At 36.6% G+C, this 8,960-nt stretch overlaps 1 protein-coding gene across 1 annotated transcript; it reads right to left on the bottom strand.

The window, feature by feature from the left end:
* Nucleotides 1-630: 630 nt before the first annotated feature.
* On the bottom strand, nucleotides 631-7,571 carry asah1b (N-acylsphingosine amidohydrolase 1b). The gene is made up of 14 exons (XM_042485849.2): nucleotides 7,414-7,571; nucleotides 7,242-7,288; nucleotides 5,937-6,027; nucleotides 5,771-5,857; nucleotides 5,586-5,664; nucleotides 5,424-5,498; nucleotides 4,729-4,774; nucleotides 4,484-4,628; nucleotides 4,301-4,355; nucleotides 4,135-4,216; nucleotides 3,237-3,368; nucleotides 2,719-2,842; nucleotides 1,418-1,474; nucleotides 631-1,342 (listed from the first exon to the last, which is right to left on the bottom strand). The coding sequence occupies exons 1-14, from the start codon at nucleotides 7,480-7,482 to the stop codon at nucleotides 1,253-1,255; spliced, it is 1,179 nt and encodes a 392-aa protein (XP_042341783.1). The 5' UTR covers nucleotides 7,483-7,571; the 3' UTR covers nucleotides 631-1,252.
* Nucleotides 7,572-8,960: the final 1,389 nt, after the last annotated feature.

The raw sequence follows: 8,960 nt of genomic DNA, 5'->3' as shown, positions 1-8,960 counted from the left end.
GGTTTTGGGTTAAATACACTGCTAGAACGTTTTCATGTTGTTTTGGACGACATACTATACTATGACAGTTTTTATACCACTTTGGAGTACATACTATGTTATGTAGCTTCTATGACAATTTTAAGCCATTTTCGACACGTTACTATACTATGGCGCATTTATGCCTCTTTGGACGATGTTGAACATGTTTTCATGTTGATTTGGAGGACATTTTTGACGTTTTAATGACATTCTGTACTGTACTATGAAATTTTTCATGCCATTTTAGACGTCATAGTATACTATGATTTTTTTTATGTTGTTTTGGTCACCATGGTATCATAATATGATGTTTTCTGATGGCTTTTTCTAGCTATTTTGAAAGACATGCTTTACTTTGACTTTTTTGAGCAACATTGGAAAACATGTCATTCTATGGATTTTTTGCAGCATGATGAAAGACCGGCTATAGTTTTTCTTTGTGCTGTTTGGTGTGAAAATGTGTTTGTTATTTCAGGAGACATGCTATACTGTGTGTTTTTCACCCTATGTTTAATGAAATGCTATCCTTTGATTTTTTTATGTTGTTCTGGATAACATGCTATACATTTTTACGCTATTTTGTACGAAACCAGAAACACAGTAAGAACGTTAAATTTGGGAAATTTTATTAACTATCTTTCAAAACAAAAAAGAAAGGGGTGGGCTGTGAGGTACATTTGAGTGAAATGGTTAGTTGGCATACGATAAAGGAGTACCTGCAAGCAACTTGCAACCTGGATTAAAATTGACAAAAACAACAACAACAACAACAACAACAACAACAACAACAACAACTAATAACCACACAGTGTGGAGGCACAATACGGTGAGTGTGGGCTGGGTTCGAAAAATTTAACAAAATGGAACAATATTTTACACCAACTGAATTAAAACACACAGATTCCTCTCAGGGGTGCGTATGCCTATATTGAGAACCATTTTGCAAATAACAGAATATTATTATTACAATTAAAAAAACAGAGGCATTTACATGCTTGATTCACAGAAAAAAAGTAGGATTTAGTATTTTCATCAATGCCGGACTAGCATGATAAACAAAAAAGAAAAAAAAAAACGAGACAAACTTTGGTTCGGGTGATTTGGTAGCTGTGCAAACACTTGTAGAATCAGCGTCAACTTCTGTTCCCAAAATCAGCTGAGCTCATCTCCATCACGGTTTCTCCGCATAGATCGGCATTTACAAAGTGATCAGGTTTCAGTGATTCGAGTGTCACCAGGGCATGCAGGGGTTTGGGCAGTCACGGATATACGACTCCAGTGTTCCCTCTGACACTTGCATCAGTGTTGTGTATGTCGTCAACTGTGAGAAACCCAGTGAGGAAAAGTTATTTACGCTGACCTAACGTTTTACATTAATAAATGAAAATTGACTCACCTTGTTAAGCACTGGTTTGGTTGAGAGGACATCATACATGGTCTTCAGTGAGATATTCTATAGAAAAGAGACAGACTGAAGGCGTCATACCACTTTGACAAATAAGAACATAACTCCTCCGTCTACTTCAGACCTAAAATCACATGACTGAGCTTTGACTGCATCTAATAACAAATACCTCTTCTAATCAGAAATCTGTCCGGTTCTGTAAAAGAACTGGTCTTTCTACTTTACTTTAGTTTTTCCATTTTATGCTACTTTACACTTCCACTACACAGAGGCAAGTTATTGTAGCCTGTACTCCACTTCATTTTATTTTGACAGCTGTTGCTACCTAGTTACCATTTACATATTCAGATTTAAACAAAACATAATAATATTTAACAATAACCAATCATTACAGTCTGATGGATTATTATAGTATACGGCACACTGCAGTTAAGTAATTAAATTTAGCTCAACCTACCCGCTACATAAGTGATGCTTACATAATAATGTGTCAATAGTTAAAATACAAAAATAAAATGTATTGTCCTTGAATGGGCCATCTTGTACAGTAGTACTTTAACTGTGATAAGTATATTTTTGTGCTAATACTTATGTGCAATTTTATTGGTATTTCAGTTCACATGCAGTGCACACTGCATATAAATTATATAAAATATTACAAAGACAGTACAGAATTTGCAAACACAAAAAAATGCTAAAACTATAGGATGCTTTGAGTAAATATACAGTATAAATATCAAGAAAGTGACAGAGCTGCTTTATATGGTAGTCTAGTTAATGACATGGCACATTAGCCATTACTGTAGCAAAGCGTTAAAAGGATTTTTATCATGTGACCTGTGCATAATAAATGACAGGTTGCCAGCTCGTATGGCTCAAGTTATTTGGGCTTGAACAGAAAACTTAACGTGCAACATTGCTATAACCTCCGTTCATCTGTGCTCCTGAGTGCTTATTTTGTTTATATGCTTGCTGCGTCACATGAACGTTGGGCACATATACTGACGCAATGACGTCCAGAAAGTTCCAGCACATTGTCTGAAATCTCGTTCAGTAATTCCCTATATAGTTCACCATTTAATACACACCATACAGAGAATAGTGAGTGAGTGAGTAGACAGTTTTTGAGCACAGCGAGAGTGGAGGAGAGTCCTCCAAGAGAACTGTTCTTTCCCAAATATAGACAACACTGTAAAATTAGTGAAATTCAAGAATAAGGAATATTTTTACTCTGTGGTATTGCTACTTTTACTCGAGTAAAGACCTGAATGCTTGGTGTGCAGGGTACTCACCGTTTGTGCGGTCAGGTTCATGCACTTCATGGCAGGAGTTCTGCGATCATCCAGAAACAAAGGCTCCTTCCAGTGATCATAGTTTGTCTCCAGAACATACCACCGGCCCAGCTTGAGGTCAATCCTGAAATACAGTAATTAAAAACCTCAACATGTGCCATCCAGCTAAGCAACAGATTTGTGGATTAGAATCAGGTGATCTGAAACCAAAGCTGTCATCAGTTCCTTGTTGGCCAAATGATGTTACACAAGAAAAACACGAGAAACGCTGCATCATTGTGACACTAGTACAAAAGAGCAGACACAAAAGACGCACACATAAATGTCAGTCAGGCCCAAAATAAACCACTGCTACATTTCACTGTCATTTAGTGGGTTTGTGTCAGTCAATATTTTTCATTCAAACATACAAGATGAGATTAAGCATTTATAAAGTAAACCACAGACATTTCTAAATTCAGGAACTGAATTGTTGACACATAATGCTCTGAAAAAGCAGAATATGCTCCAGTGCTTACTCCAGGACATCAATACTGAGTTCTCTGGACCGGGTGATGATGCAGCCCTGGCCTGTCTGGTTTCCTCCGAGGATGAAGTAAGCTGGAGCCAGCAGCTTTGTCTGAGCCAGGCGGGTTTTGGCTTCCTCGTAGCTGGTGAGAATGGGATAAGACTCATTGTTGGTACAGAGACATCGTGGCCTGACATGGCGAGGCAGCGTTCAGTTTTCATGCAAATTTGGATAAAAAAAAAAACCAATTGAATTCTGCTTTAACTCTTAGTTCTTGTAAAACTTTGTCTAAAACTTTTCTGTTTTCTTCTGTCTTTTATTAAGTGGGACTACACAGCTCATGTGTTGCACTATAGTCTTTATTCTCCTAATTAATTTGCTTTATTCAGATTGAGCTTTTTTGAAACCTTCCATTTTATTTCACTCTTTTAAATCCAATTATTTAGTCATTTCACTTAAACTTGTGTTTCTTCTTTAAAGCAAATTTTACGTATTTTGTAAACCATCTGAATTTCTTTGTTGTTGAGCTGTGCAATAAAAATAAACTTTCCTCAGAACTGATTACAGCATTTTATTTTTCAGGATGCAAACGAACTCTGTGGAGCTTTCATTGTAATAAAAAAGTACTTGCAAAGCCTATTCTTTCTCATTTTTTTAAACCTGCACTCTGTACATTAGCTTATGGCCTTCTTTTTCTTCTGTACTTTTGCACCGAAACATTTTACAGCACATCAGACACAGGTATGCATTATCGTCCTCCAAAAAATGGACATCAAATGATTACTAAGCTTGTGATGCGCTTTTTTTTTGTCCCCATATGCATGAACCTGGAACACGAGATACAAATAATACAGAGACACTAGAGGATAAAAACTAGCAATGTACCGTTAAATATGAAAGAAGCTCACCTGTTTGCATTTTCGAGGACAGAGCGAGTGAGGAAGCTCATCCACATCCCGTCTCTCTGTCCCAGGATCCACTCCAGGATTCCTGCATGTGAACAGATATACATGATGACACATCATCTCTAATGCCTATAGAAATATTACTGAGGAAAAACTGTTTATCACTCACCAATGTATCCTCCATCAAGGCTGAAGCGCTCATTCATAGTCAGAGTGAATATTTTCTACATGTATGAGGGGAAAAAGAAAAATCTTTTTAATCTTCCTTATATCCAGAGCTGTGTAAGAAGTATACAGATTTTATATGATGTTTTATGCTGATTGAATCAAGTTAAAATACTAAATGACTTACAGGCTTGATGCCGGTCAGCATGCCAACATATCCAGCGAAGTTTGTCGACTTAAAGAGAGTCTGGTTATTTCTCTTGAAGTCCAAGTTGACCACCAGAGGCTTCAGCTTATCACTAATGATCCATGACTTGTTTTTCACATCCCAGCTGTGAAGAGGGACAAGGCCGTCTCGTGAGATGTAATTTTACCAGATGTGAGTCAAAACTATCAACCTTAAAAATTTGTGACTTAGGGGATGACTCTTACCCCATAAATAATCCAAAATCCAGATTTCTACCATGAATGAGGTTACCTGTAAGAATGCACGACCCAAAAGCAACATCAGTACTGATGTAGAATTATTTAAATTAAAGGAATACTTCACCCTACAAATGACCATTTTGTGTATCCATTACTCAGCCTGTTACATTAAATACAGAAAGAAACAACTCGTTTGAGAGAGAATAATCCAAGTTTCATGTATTCAGTCGTATGCTTGGTACTTCCACAATAGTCAGCCCTTTCCCGAGAGGGAGGTTGAACAAGAGTTTCTGGTCTTCTGCTGCTCAGTTAGTTTGTGTTATAGTGTGACTGTGTTGTTTTAAAGGATTAATTCTGATTCACCAGAGTCACAAAATAATACTTAACTTCCAATCAGGGCAGCGGCAGACCAGCAGCTCCCGTGTTCAGTGAGGTAAAATTACTCTTTTTGTCAATGAAGTCTGTTTTTAAAGAGCAACAAGTTTCACTTGGGAAGTACCGAGCATACGACTGGATAAATGAGACTCGAATTCAAGTACACAAGCTGCATGAGAGTTTGTAAATTGATATTTTGATATAGTTCAAAAGTTGTTAAACATGGCCCATCAAGGCTTTTCTCAGGGGTGAGTAACTGATATACAAATAGTCATTTGGGGGATGAAGTATTCGTTCAGTCAATCTGACTTTGGATGATGACTCACCCTTACTGTCCTCTGCAACAACTGATGTGCACACAGTGAACACCTCATAGAAGATGTTGAACAAGACGACTTCACCTAGGTTATAAAAATAAAGAAAAACAACAGAGGTCAATAAAGGGACATTTCTAAAAAACAGTTAATTGGTCGTTTGTGTTTTCTTACCAAGAGGAACCCCTGAAACAGCTGCAATTCCTTTGATTTCATCACCGAAAGGGTGTGGGAGCGTGTTCGCCATCAGCGGCTGCAGAACATTAGAAAAACTCACTGCAGTCATAAAGCCTTTCATGACTATAAAATATGGCAGCTGTGCAGAACAAAAACATAAGAAAGAGAGAAGTAACACTCACCAGCATTACGTCAACCAGCTCGATCAGCCTTCCGCTGGGAACAAACGCATTTGCCAAGTCTTTGATGGCCTGAATCATGTCGATCAGCTGAAAACAAAGAGATCATGAGTAATAAAAAACAAATACTTCCGGGAGACTAATTCAAAGTACTTGGCAGCGTTCTTACCTCAGCTTTTTTGTCAGTAATCACAGCTGTCCATCTCTTGCTGGGCGGTAAGTCGAGGTCCACTGTGTACCAGCTGACAGCCCCTCTGAACCTGATTAGAAAGGAAAAGCTGTAAAACGACTGACGCATAACAATGCAAATGATAACATCACATTCACAACATCACTGACTAGACGTGATCTCTATTCATCTGTTTTGGATTCACTTGAGATGTAATGCCTCTGGAGTAGCTGAAGAAATGCAGGACATTTCTATCTGAAAAGTAAATTACAGTTGAGTCAAATCTAAGTGGGAAAACGAAAGATATATTAGTTTAACAAATATAGATGTGTTATATATATTTGTTAAACTAATTTTAACTATTCCTCAAACAAAAATCCCCCACATTTTCTGGCCTAAGCTTCTCCGATGAGCCATTTTCTTGCTTTTCTCTGTTTTATATCACAGTAAATTCTGTGTATTTGGGGCTCATTGAAGGTCTTTTACACTAATTATTGGCAATCTATACACTGACCAATGAATGGATAAGTCAAAAAATGAGCAAGAGGTTGATCAATAATTAAAGTAAATGCTGAAGCCCTATTTTAACTTCTTAAAACTGACCGTGGAGTTAATAGACCAATGCACTTAAAAAGGTGTTCTGCCTTCAAGTGTTGCTGGAAATGTGATTTTGAGTTTTTTACAACATCCTACAGAATAAACAAAATATGCCTCTCACATCTTTCACTTACCTTCTGATACATCTCTTTATATTAAATTATGTAGATTTTCTTCAAAATTATGTAGATTTGGAAAAATATTTTTAAAAAAGCTTGGGAAAAATGTCAGGAAAAATATTTTTAATTTTTCTAATTATGTATTTCAAACTACGTTTCATCATTATTGGTGTTTTCTACACATTTTTTTCAGGTCATTTCCTGATTTGCTTTTTTGTTTTAATGTCCTTTTCTTTTTTGATGACTTTCTTGGGTTTTTTGGTAACTTGATAACTAATTCATGTCTAATTTTTGGATTATTTCATCCTAAATTGTTCATCACCTTCTTCCCATGTTCTTCTTTTTTTGAAAGAAATCGAGCCAATTTGCTTATGTTTCAAAGGGTTAATAATGAACATGCATCTGATCTTTTTTTTTTTGCAGCAAAGGCATTGTAATATCTGGTTTCGAAAACAATCAATCAAACAATGTGTATCCAGTGAGGTTATCAGAGTTCAGTTACAAAACAAATCAGTGACTTACACAAGTGTCGGTGCTAACAAAGATAAAACACCAAACACACCAAACTTTACAGACTAATGTTACTTACGTGGGGCCGTTTGGTGGGTACATTCCCGCCCGACAGTCTTCTGTATACTGCAAATAAACACAAATAAAACGGTGAAAACAGCGGTGATGTTGACACAGTTAGATAACACTCTCGAAATTTGTCAAAATAAAGCGGTTACACAGCGCAAAGATAAGGCAGAAATGAGGCTCACCGGTGGAATAAACTGTGTCGTTACGACAGAAAATAAAGCCGCTAAAATGAAGAAAACACAGTGACCCATTTTTGGAGGATTTCACTCAAACCGGTGCAGCAGCTGTCAGTGATGAAGTTTACTGCGGAAGCTGCTGCTGTTTACCCCGTGACAGTGACCGGACTTTTATACAAGCGAGGGAACCCGGAAGCTCTTAAAAGGGACAAAAAACGCCTCTTGTGAAAACAAACGAGTACATTTTTGCGTGTTTTACACCGCTTCAAAACACAAAATACATATATATTTTTTGAAAACCATGAGAGTGGGAAGCTTAAACAAAAAGAGTAACGAAGTGAAATAAAACACCCCTCGAAATTGATGTGCAGTGGTTGTTTCCATGCGGAAGTGAAAATAAATAACATGACCGCTCGTTTGGATATGGTTTCCTCCTTCAGCTCTTAAATAAAATCTGCCTGAATGTATTTGTCTCTCGCCGGTTTGCTTCAGAGTAACTTTATATATGTGTTGCAATAATATGTTTAATGACATATCAGACGCTACATAACCACGTGTGTAAACAGACGCCTATTCACATACTTGTATATAATGTTGTGTTGTATTTTAATATACTGTGATATTACCCCGCCTGGTATCGCTCAAAAAATAAATAAATAAATAAATAAAAAATAAAGATGTTTGATCTCAGAGGGAAAATAACGGTAAAATAAATAAATACAATTTGACAGCCTTAGTTGCTGGTTACTTTTCTGACAAGACAAACATTGGACATAAAACGTGATTATTATATATTATATTAAATACCGTACATTGTAACGCATTAAAACCAGTGATCATCTATTTGGCTTGTGATCTTTTACTGATAAATTGTGTCTACTTGGGGCCCTTTCTCACAGTTCAGATGTCTGAGTTCTTTAGTTGCACTCACATCAATCTCCCCTCTCAATGTCTCAGATAGTTTCATTTGAATAACAAAAAGCAAAAATCTAGAATAAAAATTGAAAAATTGGAAAATTGGTGTAGCAGCAGATAAATGTTGCGACCCATTTGAGGCAGATCGACCTCAAGGCTGGGATCTACTGGACTAAACCACCAAACTGTTTCTGAACTAAACAGTATTATTAACAATTCACTAATACAACATTTAAAACATCAGACACAGACACGAGTCTGCAGAAAGTGTCCGCTTACTTCTGATCTTTTAAGGAGACATTACAGGTGAAAAAAAAAGAGATTTTGAGCTTTGCGTCAATGAAGTGTCTTCTTTTGGACTACTGAAAAGAAAACTGCAAACATACAAACTCACATTTATTTTAGTTCAGATGTGTTTTGAACTGTATGCAGAAAAGAGCATGCAATTTATAAGATGACGCATAATTTGCACATTTAAACATATTTGTCTCAATGTAAGTAGTTTTCTGAGGAGGTTTCATTGTGATATCTGTTATGTTTTACCCACTTCACTTAAAGTGTTTCCTTTGACGCTGTTTGCTGATAATTCTGTACATTTAGGATTTAAATGGACTTTTACCTGTATTTTTTATTTAAAA

This window comes from Plectropomus leopardus, chromosome 3 (assembly GCF_026936395.1).
Source record: "Plectropomus leopardus strain MGB_pleo_1.0 chromosome 3, ASM2693639v1, whole genome shotgun sequence".
Classification (NCBI taxonomy): domain Eukaryota; kingdom Metazoa; phylum Chordata; class Actinopteri; order Perciformes; family Serranidae; genus Plectropomus; species Plectropomus leopardus.
Note: the sequence above shows the minus strand (reverse complement) of the source record. Positions and strands in the feature narration are given on the sequence as shown.

Excerpts from the sequence above, each read along its gene's own strand:
- asah1b (XM_042485849.2), bottom strand. The coding sequence starts at position 7,482 with ATGGGTCACTGTGTTTTCTTCATTTTAGCGGCTTTATTTTCTGTCGTA. Across the intron at positions 6,028-7,241 it reads TACCCACCAAACGGCCCCAC|GTTCAGAGGGGCTGTCAGCT; the intron begins GTAAGTAACATT and ends CTTTCTAATCAG. Across the intron at positions 4,629-4,728 it reads GATTTTGGATTATTTATGGG|CTGGGATGTGAAAAACAAGT; the intron begins GTAAGAGTCATC and ends CCCTCTTCACAG.